Source organism: Convolutriloba macropyga, chromosome 2 (assembly GCF_964194025.1).
Source record: "Convolutriloba macropyga chromosome 2, txConMacr16.3, whole genome shotgun sequence".
Lineage (NCBI taxonomy): Eukaryota > Metazoa > Xenacoelomorpha > Acoela > Convolutidae > Convolutriloba > Convolutriloba macropyga.
In genome coordinates, this window is record NC_134469.1 from 5,004,600 (window position 1) to 5,025,581 (window position 20,982).

At 35.1% G+C, this 20,982-nt stretch overlaps 1 protein-coding gene across 3 annotated transcripts in view; it reads right to left on the minus strand.

The window, feature by feature from the left end:
- LOC142335075 (uncharacterized) overlaps positions 1–20,982 on the minus strand; it is a 33,422-nt gene that overhangs the window by 11,213 nt on the left and 1,227 nt on the right. The window contains exons 2-3 of one of the 3 annotated variants that reach the window (XM_075383412.1): positions 6,180–6,212; positions 3,429–3,696 (exon numbers count right to left, since the gene is read on the minus strand). In XM_075383412.1, the coding sequence (XP_075239527.1) occupies positions 3,429–3,696; positions 6,180–6,212 (301 nt within the window). Of the gene's footprint in view, positions 1–3,428; positions 3,697–5,958; positions 6,000–6,179; positions 6,213–20,982 lie in introns of those variants that run through there. The other 2 variants (XM_075383414.1, XM_075383413.1) reach the window with 2 other exon arrangements.

The following is a 20,982-nucleotide window of genomic DNA, read 5'->3' on the forward strand; positions in this document are numbered from 1 at the left end:
TGTATCTAAACAACGTTCTCATTTTTGAGAGCAGAAGAATTTTCTGTAAACAAATATAGTACTTTTTCTTGTAACAACTGGTGCAAATTTTAAAGACGTAATGATTTCTGAAAAATAAATCAATTTTTTTTGCTTTTATCGGTTTTCTATGATTGACGATCAGCTGGTACTGCTATTTCTTAATTTTTTACAACTCTGATAGCAAACATATCAAAAGTTGTAATTTATAATCAAATTTCGACCGAAATAATTTCTGTTAAAATATTTAGGTCGAAATGCATCTTTTGGGTCACAATTTTCCGCTCTAGTTTTTTGTATTAAAGTTTTACTACTAGCGATTGTGTTACATTAAAAACAATGTACAATGTAAAATCTATGGTTTGTTTTGTGTTCACTTTTTCTGTCTTCAAGTAATGTGCATCGGAGTGTCAGCATCCATTTATATGGAAATCCGATGAAAACGCCAAAAATTGTAAAAAAAAATAGATTAATCTACTCAAACTTGCTGAATGAGCGTAAAGATCATCAAGTGTTAGCGCATTTACATGCGCATCGTTTTCAAAACTTCATCAAACTTAAGCTTTATATCAATAAATCTTTCATTCGTGTCGTTGCGTTTTTAAGTGCTCTGGTATTTAAACTCCTTTTTCTGATGGTTTTTTAACGCATTTCAGGTCTCGTTTTGCACTATTTCAAAGTGTTTTCTTTTATGCCGACACTCTTCAGTTTCTCTATGTGCACTCATATTTCAGTGCCTGCTGAAAATTCAGCCATTTGTTCGAAATTCATATTGATGATGATTCTTATTAGTTTTTCCGACAGAGAAAATCAACCGGCACAGCCTTATAATATTTTTTTAAAATTCTATAGTCACTTAATTTTGGGGGATACATCAAAAAATGTAATTTGGGAGTAAATTTCGATCAGCTTCGTTTTTTGCTGTTAAGATCTGTGATTAAGATCTTACTATCTTTTCTGTAAAAAGTTTTCACTATTGGCACTTAAACAAAAATGAAAATTTAATTTAAAATAACAGTTCATCGATGAAAAAACAAACAGATCAAACGAAGGTATCCTTTTTTTAGTATTTCCGGGTTATCTATTCTTTGATTGGAAAAAGAAATCGAAATCAAATTTTATGAAATTTTAATAACAAGGACTGAGAGCAAAACCTGCAAATTACAGTAAAAGGAAAAAAGACGTTAAATAATTTTTCGTCCATCATCTGCTTTATTGTAAGATTCATCTCTAAAAAAACGTATGTATTAATAGATGAAATTACTTTTGCACCGGGAAAATACACATTCTACCTAGGGGACCATTTACTAAACCATATTTAATCCCTTTTCTGGGCTATTTAATCCGTTTTTTGGTCTGGACTGAAAACAATTATAATCTGGGAAGTCTACTAGCTGAAATTCGAATCAAATAGATTTCTGGACCTGAATGGTTGTTTTAAGTTAACTATAATATAGCCTTATTTTATCACTATAACACACATTAAATGACAAGGAAGATTTCGGTCGTATTGTATAGCAAAATCGTATTCAGGAAATTATCTCCAAGATCAAATAATGACAGACCATACTAATACACAGACCAAACTAGACAAAGAATATACAGAATAATATACAGACCAAACTATACTAATATACAGACCAGACAAATAATATACAGACCAAACTAGACGCAGAAGGGGGTGTCTTCTGTTCATAAATTCAAGGACCGGGAACATGATTGTGACCACGAGATACTGGGCAGAGGAAACTAACAGAAAAATACAGCAGTAACATGAAATACACAGTGACGCATGTAAGCATTGCACCCGTGATGACGTGACCGAACCAAGCCAGCTCTGATCAGACAAACTTGGGTCGCGAACGGGGGAGGGGAAAACTGTGACCACTTCACAGAGTCTGGCAGCACTCTCTACGTTCTGGATAGTCAGATCAGGACCCATCCAAAGTTTTGATAGTCTGATCATATCTTCGTGTATGGTCTGGATAGTTTCGTAGTATGGTTTACATTGTCTGAGCAGAATCTTTTCCGCAGTTTGTACGGTGTGATCAGAGATTTTACCAGAGTCTTGAAAGTCTGCCTAATATAACGAGGTCCGACCAGAAAATGCCAATCCCTAAATACCCGAGATAATTAACCCCCAATGATGAGACTGTTATTTGAGGAGAAGTTCCACATTTTGGGTAAAAGAAATGACTTATACAGACCAAACTAGACACAGAAGGGGGCGTCGTGCCTTCATAAAATCAAGGAATGGGAACAAAATTGTGGGCACGTATTTCTTAACATAAGAAACTAACAGAACTCTACTGCAGTTGCATGAATTACGAATTGCCACATGTATGGATAGCTCACCGCGATGACGTAGCCGACCCAAGCCAGTACTGATCAAACCAATTTGGATCGCGCACGGGGGGGGGGGGGGTTTGGTAAACTGCGACCACTTCACAAGGCCGGCAAGCACTACCTACCCTCTGGATAGTCGGTTCAGGAACCCATCCAGAGTTTTGATAACCTGATCATAGCGTCGTCTAGGGTCTGGATAGTTCTTTGGTAATGATATGGATAGTCTGAACAGATTCTTTTCCATAGTCTGTACTGTCTAATCAGAAATTTTACCGGAGTCTGAAAAGTCTGTCTAGAATAAAGAGGTCCAACCAAAAGGCGACTCCGTAAAAAAAACCCGAGATAATTAACCCTGAATGGAACTGTTTTTCGATGAAAACTTCACAATTTTACTTTTTTATCATTAAAGACCGCGCTGAGGTCTAAATTTTGGTAACTGTTGTTGAGTTGAATTTTTTTCTTGATTCGGAACTATTTTTTTAAAATAAAGAACCTAAAAAGCATATACACATATTGTCGTCTATTTTTTCAGGAAACAATACATCGTATCAATGATTACTTCTACTTAAACAGTTAAAAGTGTCAGTCCATGTACCCCATGTACCCAGACAACACTTGCTCTGCTTGTCCCGAAAGATGGTTGAGATACATAGAGACTTGAGGCTCTGGGACACAACACCTCAATGAGCTGGACCCCAGATGGTCTTCGCACCGAGGCTCAAGTTTACTCTGGCTTGGAATTCATTCCTCTAAAGGTCAGTAGACTAAATACCTACGGCTTCGGCCAAAGGGGAGGTGCACCCCGATTACGAGAATCAGGTCGTTCTGACACCTCCAGTGAGCGATTTTGGGTCTGGATGGTCTGATCAGAACTGGCTTGGGTCGGACACCTCATCCTAGTTCAGTTTCAACAATGATTATGTTTATCGCATACATTCACTTTTATATATAATCATTTTACCTTCAAATAAGCATTACCCTTAAGTATCTAAAATAGGTTACAAAACAACTTCATATCACCGGCTGGAGAACCACTCAAATTAACTCTCGGACTTCAATAGTACCTGTTTCAGCAGAAATGATAAGCGGTGCCTGAGAATCGCATGATTGGAAAAGGTGACCTGTCTCAACGGCAGATCCTTCTTGTGTCGGGCAATCCTTGTTTTTTGCCCTTTCCTTGGAGGTTGAATCGCTTATTGTTTCTGTGAGATCTTTTGATGGTACTGCTGGCTCTTGTCGTGATTTGAACCCGTTCGGTCTGGCTCTTTGCTTTTTTATTGTCTCTCTTCGTGAACGTATATACTGTACGTTGTGTTCACGCCTGCTGATTTCCTGTAAAAGTGAAAAATTGTTTACTACCCAGACAACAAAAAATGAGTTATTAGTGAACAAAATTTACCCGAGTTGGGTCTCCACAAATACATTCTAAGTGTGTCACTAATATCTCATTATAAAACACAGTTCGAGAAGATGGTTGAATTCCACTACCGGTTCACTAAATATTCATAGTTAGAGCAAATGTTAATCGAAAATTTTGAAAAACGCCAAAATTCCGTAACGTGTCGTAATTTTCGAGATTCTGGACATGCTGCAATGTCAACTCAATGAAAGGTTTTCCTGGTGAAATGAAGACCAATAATGAAGCAATCGGGACTTGGTAACGTTCCAATTGCCCATATAGAACAATCGGCCTGACCTGGCCTTTGAAGGGTAAGGAGAAGGGCTTGTTTTTAGGAATGATGCAAAATTCCACCTGTGGAAGACAAAAATGTCAAATTTTTTGGGATGGTTGGTACTGAGCAAAACGCTTAAAATGTATAGAACGCATACTGCATTGCCTGTTGTAATTTTTTTCTGAATTCATTCGAGAAACGAAAAAATTTTTTCAAATGCATTTTTTCAAGCTAATCAAAGAGCTGCCCAATTGTGACAAAACTGAGTAGGCGAGCTTTCCAGTGTGAATAGAGTTCAAATCAACAAAGATTTTTGACATAGATCTACTACGAAAAAATGGTTTTCCTTTTCTTCTCGTACGAAATAATTGAAATAACTTTTTAAACTGAGTTTTTTTTTCAATCATTCCAACGATTGTGTTAACGATTGTGATGACAAAAAATTGTAATCAGATGTCAGTCATAATATGGAGCATAGACTTCATAGATTCAAAAAAGCTTTAGAAAATGGTAGGACTAAGAATTTTTCAGAAATGAAAGTTTTTTACTATAACTTTTCTATAATGAGAGTTCTATGATTACAACTCTTCCATAAAAGGATGTTCTATGGATAATACTTCTGCATAACAACAAACAGGAGGTATTGAAAGAGTCTTGGTTTTTTGTGATTCCTAATGAGCTTCTTAAACTACAAGGGAGAACAGTTTTTTTTACTGAATTCTATGACTACAACTTTCATAAATACGGTATCACTGAAAAGTAATATTTCCGGATCTTTTCTCACCATTTTTTAAAACATTTTATTTGCGCTTTTTATTAGCACTTTTCTTGATTTCGCTCAAAATTTGTTAAAATACAACTTTCATTTTATGAGAGTTCTAGGATTACAACTTATCATAGTCTATATGATAGGAAGCTGTAGTTTTTTTAACTTTCTGAATTGCAGGATCAACCCGGGTTATCTCACGTTGTGTGGTTTTAATATATGTGTATTCAAAGTGTAAAGGATTTTATAAAAAGCAGTATTAATCACAGTTGATTTTGATATTTATTGTTAAGGACACTTTGAGCCTTCTAAGTTATGTGGTACAATTGGTTTTTTTATTTGCACCTTGGGATACTCAGAAATCATGTTTAAAGTACTCACGAATCTTTACATTCACTCCTAGTGTCCCGCCAATGTCTCAATGTTGTTCCAGAGTAAGTCAACTAGTGATATATTATATGTTCACTACAACAAAACAATAAGGATACATTGATGATAAAATCTGGATAGCTACGTGGTGTGGTCTTAATAGTTTGAATTGAACTCTTTCCTGAGTCATAAAGGTCTGATAAACCTTTCCAGAGTCTAGAAAGTCTGCTCAGAACCAAGAGGTCCAACTAAAAAAACGCCAGTCTCCCGATCAAAGAAGACATAGTTAAGCCTCAAGGGTAATGTTCTTTGAGGAGCACTGCCCAATTTTACTTGACGAAGTTTAAAGACCACGCTGAAGACGTAGCTTTGGTAATTGCTGTCGAGCTGAAAATTTTTTTCTTGTTTGAAATAATGATTTCATACTGAAGAACACAAAAACCATATACATAAGAGGGCGTCTTTTTTTCTGAAAAATACAATAAACCAATGATTGTTGCTACTTCAACAGTTAAAAGTGTTAGTCGGGGTACCCCCAGTGCGGACCGAAGTGACTCTGGCACACCAGTGCACGACACAAGGTAGTATGACACCCACAGTGTGTGATTCAAGTCAGTTTGGTACACCCAGTGAGCGACTCAAGTCTGACTGATCAGAACCGATTTTGGTCTGCAAGGTCTGATCAGAGCTGACTTAGGTCGCGCACCCCAGCTTGGGTGGCGATTTATCTATTTTTGCCTTTTAATAGGCTGCAGAACGTGGTGAAAATTTTAGAAATTAGCTCACAGTAACACAAATAAGCATTATAAACAGCAGTCTATGGTAAATTGCTAATCACTTTGGCATGATTCAATGAGAATAAAGCAAGAAACGCACAATACGCACCAGTTTGATTTCACTAAATAGCTTTCTAATGAATACTGGAGGATAGCAACAAATGCACAACACGTACTACTCGAAACCTAAATTTTACTAAAACAACCTATTTCCATAGAAAAAATACTTACGGCACCAGATAGGTCAGGAGATGAGTCATTTCCCTAAAATGAAAACTAAAAGAGAAAATTTACAAAATCGCAAAATGTTAACGCAAACCATTGTTTTAAGAATAATCAATTGATTAGGTCCTTCTTTTGGAGCTAATAAAAGTAACAATGGCCCACAGTTTTGTGCAATAATTGCCTTAGGTATAGCTATATTTGAACATTTACTTGATTTCCGTTGGTCAAAATAACAGTGAACTGCAGATCAAGGCTTAATCATTTTTTTTCAGTTCAAGTTCTTGTAACTAATTTTTTGAGACGTCATGAAAAACAAAACAAATTAAACCTTGATTTGAAAACAGACCTCTAGTAACGCACCAATCGAATTTAGCTTATTTAAACTCGACCAGACATTTGAATCAATATCGTTTCAAATTTCCAGCACTTTTTCCAATTTTCCAATCCGCCTCCAAACTCTGTCTTTTTCAGATTCGCTGCTTCAAAACCGCCATTGGATTCAGATGACCTTCAAGTGCTTCCAACTTTAGAATTGCCAGCCCACTTTACCGCATGAAACAGCCATTAGTATTTGAATTATTTACAATACCAATACCTTTTTGAAAAATGATGTATTCAAGATGCATTTTCTTCCGAATTCTGTAGAATTTCTCAAGAAATCTCGTTTTTAAAACCCAAGCAATCCCAACGCTGGACCTGCTTAGACTAGTCTTATCAATAAACACTACAGACTGTCAAAAGAATAAAAGAACTTCTAGAGCATGTTAATTCAACTTTTCTATCCAAAAAAAATGTGTTTTGTTTTTGATTTGACTTTTATGCTGTTTTTCAGGAGAAAAATTCCAGTTTTTAAGATATCGTTTGGCAATACTCCTAAAGACTTTTTGTAGCAGTTTATGATCAACTCCGGCGTGTTCCAGTGACGTTTTCCGATCTTTGGGAACATTCTTCACTCTTTTTGACAATTTTGAGCTTTTTCTCTCAATTTTTTGAACTCAAAAATGTTGTTTTCTCAGCAAGATAGAAAAACATGCTGTGTTATGCGTGTGGTCTTAGTCCTAATGTAAAAACCCGACATTGCTGTAGCACGCAACATAGAAAAAAAATTAAAAAGTAAAGCGGTTTAACTATGATTTGTGGCTAAGCGCATAAAACAAAATCTAATCGCTCATCAGATTTTGAAAATTCTCATCTAAGTGAAAATCAAGCTTAGTGAGCGCGAATCACCCGTAAGGATCAGAAATTATGATATAAGTTTTTTTTTTATGGCGTGGTGTTCATTAGTCAATTTTGATATGTTGAGTTCCCGGCTGAAGTCTTACGAGCAAGTCTCAATGACTTGAAAATCAAAACCAAGACCAAGCGCACAGATTTTACCAATTTTAGCATTAATACCGCGCACAGATTTTACGATTTTATTATTTATTTCAACCTAAAACTTACCAATCTATCATCATCGTCTGCTTTCAGCTAACATAAAAATAAAATGGACCAAATAAACTGAAACAATTCTCGGCTTATCAGTTTAGGAAACTCAATGAAGTCTGGTCAGTCAGTCAGTGCCAGTGTGATTTTCACCGGAATGCTTACTCTTTATACTGGCGAGAAAAAATATTTGCACAATGCTTTACTATAAAAATATTGATTTCATCTCACAATATTCACTGTTTAAACTCCCACGCTTAAAGATCTCCCTATCATAAATTTTTTGAAAGTTTGTACATTATAAATTGGTAAGAAAGCATATTAAAAAAATTCTTTTCTTGTCAAACGTATTTATATTCTTTGTGATTTTTTGTAGAATAAATATAAGTTTACAAAATACAGTTTAAAATATCACTCAATTATTTAATTTACGCAAACATTTTAAACTATAGGTTTAACAAAAAAATTTTAATTCTGAAAAAAAAACAAAATCATTTGAAATTAAATTAAGTAAAGAAAAAGAAAACAAAATAAAAAAGTGTTATCCTTGGAATTATAGCACTGTTAAAATGTTTGATTTTTATATGATTTTGTCAAACCGAAAGATTCTTTGACTTTGTAAACGACTTGATGTCTTCATTATACTCCCAAAAAAGCATAATGTGTTAGTAAAATTTTTCTTTTATAAAACGTCGGAGTGGTAATGGCAAGAGGGAATGTTTCGCGCACCAAAAATTCAGAAGCAATTAAAAGCGTCAAATTCATATTGTTCGCAATCCGTTGTAGGGTATTCGGTAGTGAAATTTAAACATGGAATAAAAAAAATTTGATTGAACGTCCCTTTTGGTAACATTGCCCTAATTTACTTTTCAAAATTCAAAAAAAATTACAACATTTTGTATGTACGCAAGAAAATTTTAAAATTCAATCTCAATAACGCATCATTGATATAATGACTTTATCCATTGATCAACAGTTAAAAATTTGTTGAAGAAAAATGACTGCCAGTTGTTGCTGCCAGATTTTTTAACGTTTTTTCAGTTTTTTGATTTGATACAAAACTAGGATTACTTGCTCTTTCTGCACTTCGTCAAAGAACTATGATAGCCACAGTCCCAATTTTATTCGAAAATATTTTTTGAAAGCCAATTGACGGGGACACAAAGCAGGAAAAGATAATTTGCTACAAAACTTTTGGAATTTTTAGTTAAAGCGCTCGAAAGTTTTTTGGAATGTCAATTAGAGGATACTGGAGAGTCGAAGCAAAAAAAATTTTAAGGGAGGGTTGTGCAAGTAAATTATAGGGAGAGTTTGCAAGTAGTCTGGCAAGCGATTAAACGTTTAAAGTCATCGTTTTTGAGAATAAAAATTCGGCAAAAATTTACCGCTTGTGATATTTTTCAGAATGGTATAATATATTGATTTCAAAATATTTTGAAAAATTGTAGGATGATTGTACAAATTATTGATTGGTTAAACAAAAATTACACAAATTCGACTTGATTTTTGAATACTTCGACAATTTTTTGCAGCTGCTTTATTTAATATTACAAAAATTTTTGAATTTATTTGCAATCTTTAAGTGTATTTTGACAAGATTTTTTAGAGTTATGATAAATAACTAAAAGCTAATTTTCCTCTGAATCTGAGAGTTCAACTAGCATCTTGAGAAAAGCTTCGAAGTGAATCAAATAATTGTGAGGCTCTGTTTTTTATTAGTCACAGTGAATATGGTTGGAGCTTTTTTTCGCTTAACATGTGCGTCAGCTTGATTTCTCATCAAATTTTCAAGGTATGAAACCGTAGTTAAAATATTAATGAAAAACTGATTATTAGTGAGTAAGAAATAACCATTTCGATCATTTGCGTCATTACAATAAGTGCAATCAATTAAATTAAATTTCGAGTTTTTTTAAAAAAACGTGATTCTGAAACCTTTGCAAAAGAAGATATGCAATTTCAAGCCTTTCTTTCAGACTTAAAATTTTGGACGTGAGGTCGAAGCAACCTGTTTCTCTCCATAATTTTTGAAGACATCTTCCTAATTAATGAATGAATATATCAAAATTTGTTGTAAATAAAACCGTTTTTGGCATTTTGCAATTCATGTTATTGAGTCATATGTAAAAGTTTTTGAAATAAAAAACATGAAAATTTTAAATAGAATATTGCTCAGAGCTAAATATTTACTTTAAATGCAACAGCATTTCTCTCTGTTTTTTAGTCTGTACATAGCTGTTGCTTGTAGTTCTGATTGATTGAGTAGGACTCTAAAAAATTTTCTACTCTTTATATTAATATAAAGAGTAGAAAATTTTTTAGACTTTGACTCAATCAATCAGAACTACAAGCAACAGCTATGTACAGACTAAAAAACAGAAAAAGCTTTTAAATGAAGATGCTGATTATTTCAAGTTGGGGCGAAAGGTTTTAATACTCATTTTTTCCATGAATTTTCATTACGGGAGCATGAAAAATTGATTTTAGGAAACAAGGAACATTGAAATCATTGTGTTGATAAGTCAGGCGCCGTTTGCCAAATAGTGAAATTGTCCTTACGCAATAACAAGAAGCTCATTTGTGACTCAAGATTTGTTTTCTGACTCTCAGTAAGACTCAAAACTCACAAGCAGGCTCGCTAATATGTGATGACGTAGAAACTTTCTAAACCCGCTCATTCACAATAGACGCTCAGCCACTTGTCTGGATTCTCTAGCCATTGTGGCAAGACAGAGGGCCTCCAAAGAATTAGTTCAAACTTTCTTACTTTAGCATTGATAGATTTTTTAAAAAGGGCAGACGCCCATACAAAAAGAAAGTTTATACTAGTGAGATCAAAAGTCTTTATTTTAAGAGAATTTACACTAAAACCAAATTAACTGACAAACATGCAATCCAGTCATAAAAAAGTTTTGTCAGGTGAACAAATATATCACATTTGTTCGGTTTCAAACGAAATCTCAAAGTTTAATGTCATTAAAAAGAAAAGTAGTTTCTTTAAAATTTCGGTTAGAATTGGTATTATCAATTAAGATATATAAGTGAGTACAGGAAGAAATAAGGAAGTCTCCATATTCAAATCACGAGGCAAGTCACAATTGAGGTGAGTACATTTGCCCTTGGAATTTGCTAAACATTGTTCTATTAAATCGGTAGTCAATTCATGTAGATACGTATACTTGAAAAAAACACAAAAAATATAAAATGGCAATCAAGTTTCATTGAAAAGTTTGGTGGTAAAACTTGCAATACTTGATGCAATCTCACATTAAAAACTACCCGCAAACAAGTAAGTCAACGAACAATACTGGAGGACAGAAATCATTTCAAAATTTGTTATTTTTTACTAAACATCCTCGTTTTTCAATTGAAAACCTTCAGAAAATCGAAAACTTCTCCTCAGAAAACGACTTTCAATTTTCAGAAATCCGAATTTGATAATTGAACATGTAAAGGACCACTTTATCAAAAAAATGTGAAAACCCAAACAGAGAAAAATTAAAAAGGTATGCTACTAATTCAATTTTAATTGAAGACCCTTTCATAATTATGGTAAGAATTCAAGTGAAAAGAAAACTCAAGCTAAGTTATTATTGACTAATTTAATAATTTAAAAACTGATAATGAGGGCAAGACTACAAGAATATCAAAAGCGGTCAGAACTCAAAATTCAATTTCGTTTATTAAAAGTCGTATTGTCCAAATTTAAGAAGCTTTAGCATTGTTTCAAAACTTTCCATAGTTTCCTTTATTCAACTTCTGCTATTGCAGAGAACTTTCATTACTCAGACTCTATCAAACATACAAAAAAAACATCTAGGGACCAAGAAAAGCTAACCAAAATTTAAACAAGAAAAATAAGGTCAAAATGATTATACCATAAAATATGAATAGCAACAAATTTTAAGGTTCATGGAGCGGAGCCTTGTTAGAACGGTAACCTCTCAGCATTGGGATTTATTAAAAATACAATATAAAAACAAAGAAAGACAAAATTAACAAAAATGGAAAGAAAACACGTACTGTCAATTTCAACCAAATGTATTACCTGTCCAAAGACAAAATCGAACATCAGCATCAAAAAGACTTCTAGAGCAGAATAGGACGAAAGAATTTATGTTTTTTGCAATTTTGTATTATCATAAGTTTTATCAATTTTACAACTAAGTTCAAAAACCAACAAAATAACGAGATCTAGAAAGCAACATTTATCCGTGTTTCCGATTTAAAAATGCAAATGGTTGAGTATCTCGAGTAAAGAATTTATCATTGCTGAGCTTGCCTGGCATGACAGTAAATTCTGATACCTCAACTTAGATTAGGATTTAGATTTAGATCTTATATAAACAAAAAATGATAACGCAAATTCAAATTGAAGTCATAACAGCTTAAAATAAAAACCAAGTCATGATTAAGATCTGTCAGATTTGTCCTTGGAACGTACCAAACTACTGTTATCATAAATCACTTAACAAATAATCTAAACTCGTATATTCGCAAGTTATAAAACAGCAAAATCTTGATGAAAACGGCGTTCAAAACTCTTAAAAAAGACAAATTAAATTTCCTGGAAAACGTCAAATACTGAAACTACTAAGAACAAGCTGAACCGTTTTAGTTCTAAGCGAAAAGAGTTTCCTCTTCATGAGAGTAGTTAACAAGTTTTGATTGAATTCACGAAGTTTCAAAGTCAACTAAATCGTTAGTTGTCTGAAGATGAATTCGGACAACATGTCCATAATGAGTACTGGAGCAAAATAAACAAAAGAATTGAAATCAATTCTATTGCAATTTTGTGTTATCAACAAGCAAATTGCGTCAATAAACCTACATTAACGAACATGAAAATTGAGAGCTAGAATTGAACGTTTATTGGGTTTTCGAATTAAAATTTTCAAACTGTCAGATTGCCGGGCATCGAAATAATTTCTGCCATCTCAACTTTAATCTCTAGGTTTTGCAAGTTGTTTTTTCAAGAGATTGCAAGAAGATTGTTTTGCAAGATTTTATAGAGTCGCGCCTAATGCAAGTTAGATTTTGGCGACGGTTTTGAACCCCGATCAATTTTCCCACTTTTTGACTGATCTTAAAACCGAAATATTTTTATTGAGCATGCAATTAATTTGTTTGAGTTTTCAAGAACCGCTTTATAGCAGCGATATTTTTTTCATTGTTTAGTTATATTTTATGATTGGGCTCCCAGGGTGAGGTGCAGACCCAAAATGCTTTATGATTAGACCCAATCGAGCGCACACCCGATGCTAATATAAAAACTGCTTTTAAAATAATCAGGTTTTAATCACCCCATAAACGGTTAAAGCTTTCGCCATTAGTTTTTAAAATGACTGAGAAACTTTTCATTGGTCTTGTTATACCCAAAAACGACAGCTTGCTCCAATCGTGTCGCGAATGCTTATAGCCCAAATCAGTTTCGGCAATTGCGCCACAAATGGCAATTCAATTATTAAAATTAGATTCTCTAATTGTCAGCTTAGTCAATCGCGGTGCGATTGGCACTATTCTATTCAACTGAGTCCAAATGAGAAGCGGATTACTAGATTTGAATTAGAACTGATTTTCAGCAGTGCAAATGAGAGAATGATTAAAATAAGTTTAATTTAGGAAATGGAAGTTTTGTTCATAACATGATCACTAGACAGGAAGGAACTGCAAGATTTGTTTATAAGTTGAACAGTCAATTTCCTGCACAGACAGCATGAACAGACAAGAAGTGATGAATATTTGGATGAACTGAAACTAAACTAAATAACACAAGCACTTGCCCTTCAAGTGGAAAAAACTGAACTAAATACGGTTATGGATATATGATGATTTATCCATACCGTATGACATTTCCCCTTGTCGGGAAAAAGAAAATTAGTATATAAAATCAGAAAATTAATAGGTGTTCACCGGTTACATAAAAAATAAAATATTAAATAATATTTGAAATATAGAGAGTTCGTAAAGTTTTTTATTCAGATTCTGAGTTCTCTTCATTTTCGGCTTGTATTACCGTCAGTTCTCTTGGGAGATTTGGGTTTGTGTCTGCTGTCCACCTTTCATTAGGGTATCGTGGCAATATTTGTCCAATAAATTCAGTATTAGAATCAGGCATTTCCGTTGAGTATCCTTCTGTATTTCGGATTTTCTCCACCAACGACTGTGATGATTTCTTTTGTTTAAGGGTCCTTTTGCTCTTTCTCACGGACGACGTATCAGAGTCAGACGTGTCGCTTATAGATAGCTGTTGTTTGCTTGTTTTGCGTAAAATTGGAGTGGGGATTTGCGGAGTGGTCATTTGTACCGCAGATGGCCCTGCTTCATTCGAATTAGGTGGTGGCGGCGCAATTGGAACAGATGGACTGAAGTTTAATATTTGTGTAAGGTCAGGTATATTGATGAAAGTGTTGTCATGTTTCGGATTTCGCTTCGGAATTCTCATTTTTATAGAGCGTGCTACGTTACTTGCAGAAGAGATACAAGATCTTTCTGAAGATACCACGCTAACGTCCTCAGCCTGTTTTCTATTTCTTTTGATCTTTTTGTCCTCGGAGTTTTTTTCCTATTAAATCTCGTTTATGTTTGTTGATTTTCTGCTCGATCGTTTTTTCGAATATCTTCTTTGGTCTTTTCTCTACATATTGTGTCAGTTCTGTATCGCGTCCTGCTTTCGTGCCAAACATCGCGATATCTGAATTTCGGACTCGAACCTCTTGAGGATTTGGCTCCTTGATAACGCTCGTCGTTGGGCTGACTTTGCAAGATGTGCTTCCGGGAGCAAGCACTTCATACAGTTCATCAAGGTTCTTCTTTTGTCTTTGGTTTTCGTGTAGTTTTCTGGCTAATTTTACTTGGATGCTTCTTTCTGTGCACGGAAATGGCCTCGAAACTCCTTCTGATTTGATGAATCTTTGCTCTTCGTCTTTCATTTTCTGTTCTTCTTTTCTTGCGCGGTCATTTGCGGCACAGATGACTTTCTCGATCTCAGTGTCTGAACATAGGGCTGTATCTGCCCATTATTCTTCCGTTAAATATCCACGGCCTGGTATCGTGTTTCCATCTAAATAATGTTTGATTATTTTATTGTAATTTAAATTAGTGTTGTTAGGTTTAGTAGTAATACTAGAAATAGGTGTACTACATTTTCTACCAAAGTGTGCTTCAAATGGTGTGATGTCTATTGTTTTTTGTTTTGAAATTCTCAGTCGTTGTATAATTGCGTATAGTGAATGTTCTAAATTAAAATTTTTATTTAGTTGTGATTTCAAGCAAGAGAATTGTCGTTTAAATGTTTGAATAAGGCGCTCTACTAGACCTATTGTTCTATTGTCATTTGCTGGTGCAAATGTAGGTGTAATTTCATTTTCCGTACAAAACGTTTCAAACTTTTTTCCTGTAAAACATCTTGCTTGATCTAATCTAATTGTTCTAGGTACTCCGTGATTATATATATATATATATATATATATATATAAAGAAATTTTGTTATATTTGTACCGGAGGCGTTATTTACAATTTCTGCTGTGGGATATTTTGAGTATTTGTCTACACTTGTAATGAAATACTGTTCTATACCCTTTTTATTAATTATTGGTCTACCAACATCTATTTGTATTTCGTGGTTCGGTTTGACGCATTTTGATAAAGGTGCCATTTGCGGTGCGGAATCACTGATTTAAGATTCTTACCTATATCCTTGCACGCTTTGCATCACTGGCTTTTGCCAGTATGTCCCGATGGATGTACGGCCACCAAATGTTTTGCGCGAGTGAAAGCATGGCTAAACTTCCGGGATGTGTCGAGTGTATGTCCTCGAGTACTGCGTGCTTTATAGCTTTTGGAATTGCTATTCGCTCGTCAAGGCAGACACAAGCATGCTTTACACTAAGTTCTCGCCAGTAGGAAGAAAGGTAGGGACTGATTTCTCGAAGCCTATCGGAGTCGTCTTGTACTACACAGTCTCTCACCTCCTTGAGAATTGCGTCCTTCCCAGTGAGTATAGCCAAGAGTTTTCTGCTAAATATGTTATTTAGCGTTTCGGTGAAGTAGATGTCATCTGCTTCCTCAATTAAACTGACTGAAGGGGTCTCGGTGTTAGATGATGTATGAGTGCCAGGTGTAGAAGGGTGGTATCGGAGAATGTTACTCTCGCCTTCGTTGGGGTTGATTTTGATCGGGTAGTTTTAGTTTTTGGCATTTTGGTGATATGGTTGACTGAATTATTTGCGTGAAGCGTTTTGACAGAATTGTTCAAGGTTAAGTGGATTGTAGATCTATTTTGGGCAAAAAGCGAATGATTCTTGTGCGAGTTGTATTTATACTTTGGAATTTGTTTTTTCGCGCTTAATTTAGCGATATTAGGTGGATTATTTGACTTAATACCATTAATGGGCTTTATTGGGTATAATTTTTCAGAGTGTTCACATTCTTTACTGTCTGACATTTACACCACTTTTTCAGCAAATTTGTTATTGGAACTTGAATTATTCACTTTTCAGTTATTTAGTGCAAAATGTGATTTTCTAACTTTAAGATGTATTTGCGATGCGAATGGATAATTTAAATGCGGATTAATTGTTGAAGTTGATATTGTTAATTGCGACGCGAATGGTTCTTTCCTTTGAGTGGAGAGTAATTGTGATGCGAGTGGTTTAGTACTAATTTGTGAATTAGTATTTAGTGGTGTATGCATTTGCGGTGCGAATGGCTGTTTCAAAGGAAATGAAGGCGAATGCAACTTTAATATGCTATTAAATTTTTGTAATGCATTCTGTTTATTTTTTTATTTGATTTTTCATTGAAATGCGAATTATAGAGATTTTCGCTACTACAAAGTTTTCGTCATATGTAGATATTTTTTTAGCTCTTGCAAATGGGTTTCTAGATAAGTAGTCTACTAAACCCATTTTTGCTCCCCGATGGATGTACGGCCACCAAATGTTTTGCGCGAGTGAAAGCATGGCTAAACTTCCGGGATGTGTCGAGTGTATGTCCTCGAGTACTGCGTGCTTTATAGCTTTTGGAATTGCTATTCGCTCGTCAAGGCAGACACAAGCATGCTTTACACTAAGTTCTCGCCAGTAGGAAGAAAGGTAGGGACTGATTTCTCGAAGCCTATCGGAGTCGTCTTGTATTACAAAGTCTCTCACCTCCTTGAGAATTGCGTCCTTCCCAGTGAGTATAGCCAAGAGTTTTCTGCTAAATATTTTATTTAGCGTTTCGGTGAAGTAGATGTCATCTGCTTCCTCAATTAAACTGATTGAAGGGGTCTCGGTGTTAGATGATGTATGAGTGCCAGGTGTAGAAGGGTGGTATCGGAGAATGTTACTCTCGCCTTCGTTGGGGTTGATTTTGATCGGGTAGTTTTAGTTTTTGGCATTTTGGTGATACGGTTGACTGAATTATTTGCGTGAAGCGTTTTGACAGAATTGTTCAAGGTTAAGTGGATTGTAGATCTATTTTGGGCAAAAAGCGAATGATTCTTGTGCGAGTTGTATTTATACTTTGGAATTTGTTTTTTCGCGCTTAATTTAGCGATATTAGGTGGATTATTTGACTTAATACCATTAATGGGCTTTATTGGGTATAATTTTTCAGAGTGTTCACATTCTTTACTGTCTGACATTTGCACCACTTTTGCAGCAAATTTGTTATTGGAACTTGAATTATTCACTTTTCAGTTATTTAGTGCAAAATGTGATTTTCTAACTTTAAGATGTATTTGCGATGCGAATGGATAATTTAAATGCGGATTAATTGTTGAAGTTGAAAGTGTTAATTGCGACGCGAATGGTACTTTCCTTTGAGGGGAGAGTAATTCTGATGCGAGTGGTTTAGTACTGGTTTGTGAAATAGTATTTAGTGGTGTATGCATTTGCGGTGCGAATGGCTGTTTCAAAGGAAATGAAGGCGAATGCAACTTTAATATGCTATTAAATTTTTGTAATGCATTCTGTTTATTTTTTTATTAGATTTTTCATTGAAATGCGAATTATAGAGATTTTCGCTACTACAAAGTTTTCGTCATATGTAGATATTTTTTTAGCTCTTGCAAATGGGTTTCTAGATAAGTAGTCTACTAAACCCATTTTTGCTCCCAGCATGTGTTCAATTGTGAAATTGTACGGAAGTAATCTATCTATCCATCTAGATAGTCGACTATTATATGATTTATTCGATCTGTGCTCTTTTAGAATAGACAATAGTGCTCGATGATCCGTTACTACAGTAAAAATTTTTCCATACAGGTAGTACTTGAAATAATCAATGGACCAGACTATTCCCAATAGTTCTAGGTCATTAACGCTGTAACGTTCTTCTGTGGAGTTGAGGAATCGTGATGCAAATGCTATCGGTTTCCAAACTTCGGGTGTATTCTGCTCAAGAGCTGCACCCAATACAGAACGTGAAGCGTCACACTTAACTCGAACATTGGATTGTAATGGCTATTTTCTGTGCTGTTGGCAATTTTTTCTTTTATTAAGTTAAAATGTTTGGCGTGTTCCTCCATCCAAACAAATTTATAGATTTTTTTAGAAGTGGTCTAAGTGGGTGGCATAATCGTGCTAAGTGTGGTATGAATTTACCTATATAATGTACTGACCCGAGAAAGGATCTAAGTCGTTTGAGTTTTGTTGGTAGTGGTATTGTTAATATTGCTGCAGTTTTGCTATCTAATGGTAATATTCCAGTTTGTATAAATTTATATCCTAACCATTCTAATTCTGTTTTTGCAAAGTGGCATTTGTGAAGATTTACTCTTAAATTGTCTTCGTCTAACTTTTTTAGGCATTTTGTAACATATGCCAAATGACCTTTTTCAGTTCCGGTACTAACGATTATGATGTCGTCTAAAAAGCAGTAGGTGTTTTGTAAACCCACTAAAGTAAAGTCCATTGCTTTCTGAAACTCTGCCGGCATATCAGTATGACCGTAGAATCCAGTTTTGAATCTATAAGTGCCGACGGATTCCCCGCAGATAATGTTGAATTTACAGTGTTTTGCAGTGTCATGGTGTAATTTAAGTTGACTATATGCATATTTTAGATCTAATGTGGTGAAATATGCCTGTTGACCTTTTTGAGTGTTAGTTAGGTGTTGTGATATTGTATCAATTAACATTTCAATGTTTGGCATTTGATATTTATTTTTGTATATTGCTTTGTTTAGTACTTTAGAATCTAATACGAGCTTTATAGATTGATCTTTTTTTACTGTAAATACGATCGTAGATATGAAATGTTCGTCGGAGCAACTAGAGAGTTTTTCAATATGACCTTCGTTCTGTAAACGTTCTAATTCTGCCGTAACGCTAGGTTGTAGATTTATTGGGACCCGCCGACCTTTTTGATGCTTTGCCGTGAACTTTTGATGAAATTTTGATTTCGCTACATGTGTTTTGGACAAACCAATTGTTGATACTAAGTGAGGAAATTGCGCCGCGATTGTCTCTTTAATTTTGCATTCGAAATAATTAATGTTATTAACACATTTACCAGTCTCCGATTGGTGTTGTTGTACCACTGCGATGTCAAGGCTTGGGAAGAGGTCTCTTCCAATAAAAATCATGTGATCGTCTTCCACCACTGTCAGAATGGCTTTTCTATCAGTCCAGTTTTTGTATGCAACTGTTGTCTCCAGGTGTCCCAGAACTTTAATTGTGTCGTTTGAAAAGGTTTTGAGATCCCGCTTTTCTCTCTTGGTGATCCATTGCGCGGATTGAGTAGTTCTATTGTGCCGAAGTATTTGATTTGCTGGTGTTTTCGTTATGAGACTAACCGCGCTCCCAGAGTCAATCATAGCGTTTGCTTTTGCTTGTACTTTGACGTTTAAAGGTTCTGGTTGATCTGCCGAGTCAGATTAGATTGCCGCCACGTAGTCGTCAGTGTCAATGTCATAATTCGAATCGTATACTTGATCGTAAAATTGCTGATAACTGGTTATGTAGTTAACTGATTCTTCGTCATCACTTTTTTCCGGAGACTTATCAATTTTATTGACGTTTGTTTGAGGAGTTCTATATGTTTGTCTCTGTGATCTTTTTGGCTTTCGACATTTTCTCGCAAAGTGACCAATTATTCGACAATTGTTACGCTTTTTTCCATTTGCGGCACAAATCTGTCGGTGATTGTGACTCCATCTTAAGCCACATTTCATACAGATGCTGCTGTATTGGTAGTTTTGGGGCATGGTTGGGTATCGCGTGAAATCTCGTTTAATTTGTTGGGTATTCGCGTTGCGATTGCTTGTCTGGTAGTTGTTAACTACGTTTACTGAGTTTGTAGTTGACATTAAATTCTGATTGATCTTTTGCTGGTTTTGTGCCCCCATCTCCATCTAGATTGCTATTTCAACCGCCTTCGAAGGTTCAACTGTTTCCATTAACAACTCCTTTTGAGTTTCATGATCTATCATGTTTAGTATGAATGCGTCTCGAATTAGACTAGTTTCCGCACTTCCGAGACTACAGTTTTCAGCTTGTTCGATTAAACGACCGTAGAAACTTTCAACAGATTCATCTTTCTGTTGTTTACATGAGTAGAAGACAAAGCGATCGTAAGTTATATTCCTTACTTTTGTAAAGGAATCCTCCATTGCTTTCCATAGATCTTTAAATGGTTGTTTTTCTATTTGGAAATGGGGATGTTTGCTTTGAAAGATACGTCGTCCCTCCGTTCCAATGCTCAAATACAACAACGATATCAATTTTTGCTCACAGATCCCCCAAGGTTTATCTCCGCATGAGATTCCTATTTCCTCGATTTTTGAGCAGCGATTTTTCCAATTTACCTTGAGCTGTTGATTTCGGATTTTTCTATCTCTTTCCGTCGCTTGTGTATGCTTTTTTACTGGTTCCTCGTAAGTTGGCTCGGGTGGGTACGTTACCGCTGTTGGAGGATCGTTTAGGAGGTTGTCTAGTTGAATTCCCTCTTGCTAGCAAGGCTAGCTTCCACTGTTGAGTCCATTTTTCCCACGTCAATGAGGGAGTGGCAGTAGGCTTCTCCCAAAATGCATCTACATGGAGAGGCGTCTTCTTTGATTCAACTGCTGACTGCGCCATGTTATACCCAATTACGACATATTGCTCCAATCGTGTCGCGAATGCTTATAGCCCAAATCAGTTTCGGCAATTGCGCCACAAATGGCAATTCAATTATTACAATTAGATTCTCTAATTGTCAGCTTAGTCAATCGCGGTGCGATTGGGCACTATTCTATTCAACTGAGTCCAAATGTGAAGCGGATTACTAGATTTGAATTAGAACTGATTTTCAGCAGTGCAAATGAGAGAATGATTAAAAAAAGTACAATTTAGGAAATGGAAGTTCTGTTCATAACATGATCTCAAGACAGGAAGGAACTGCAAGATTTGTTTATAAGT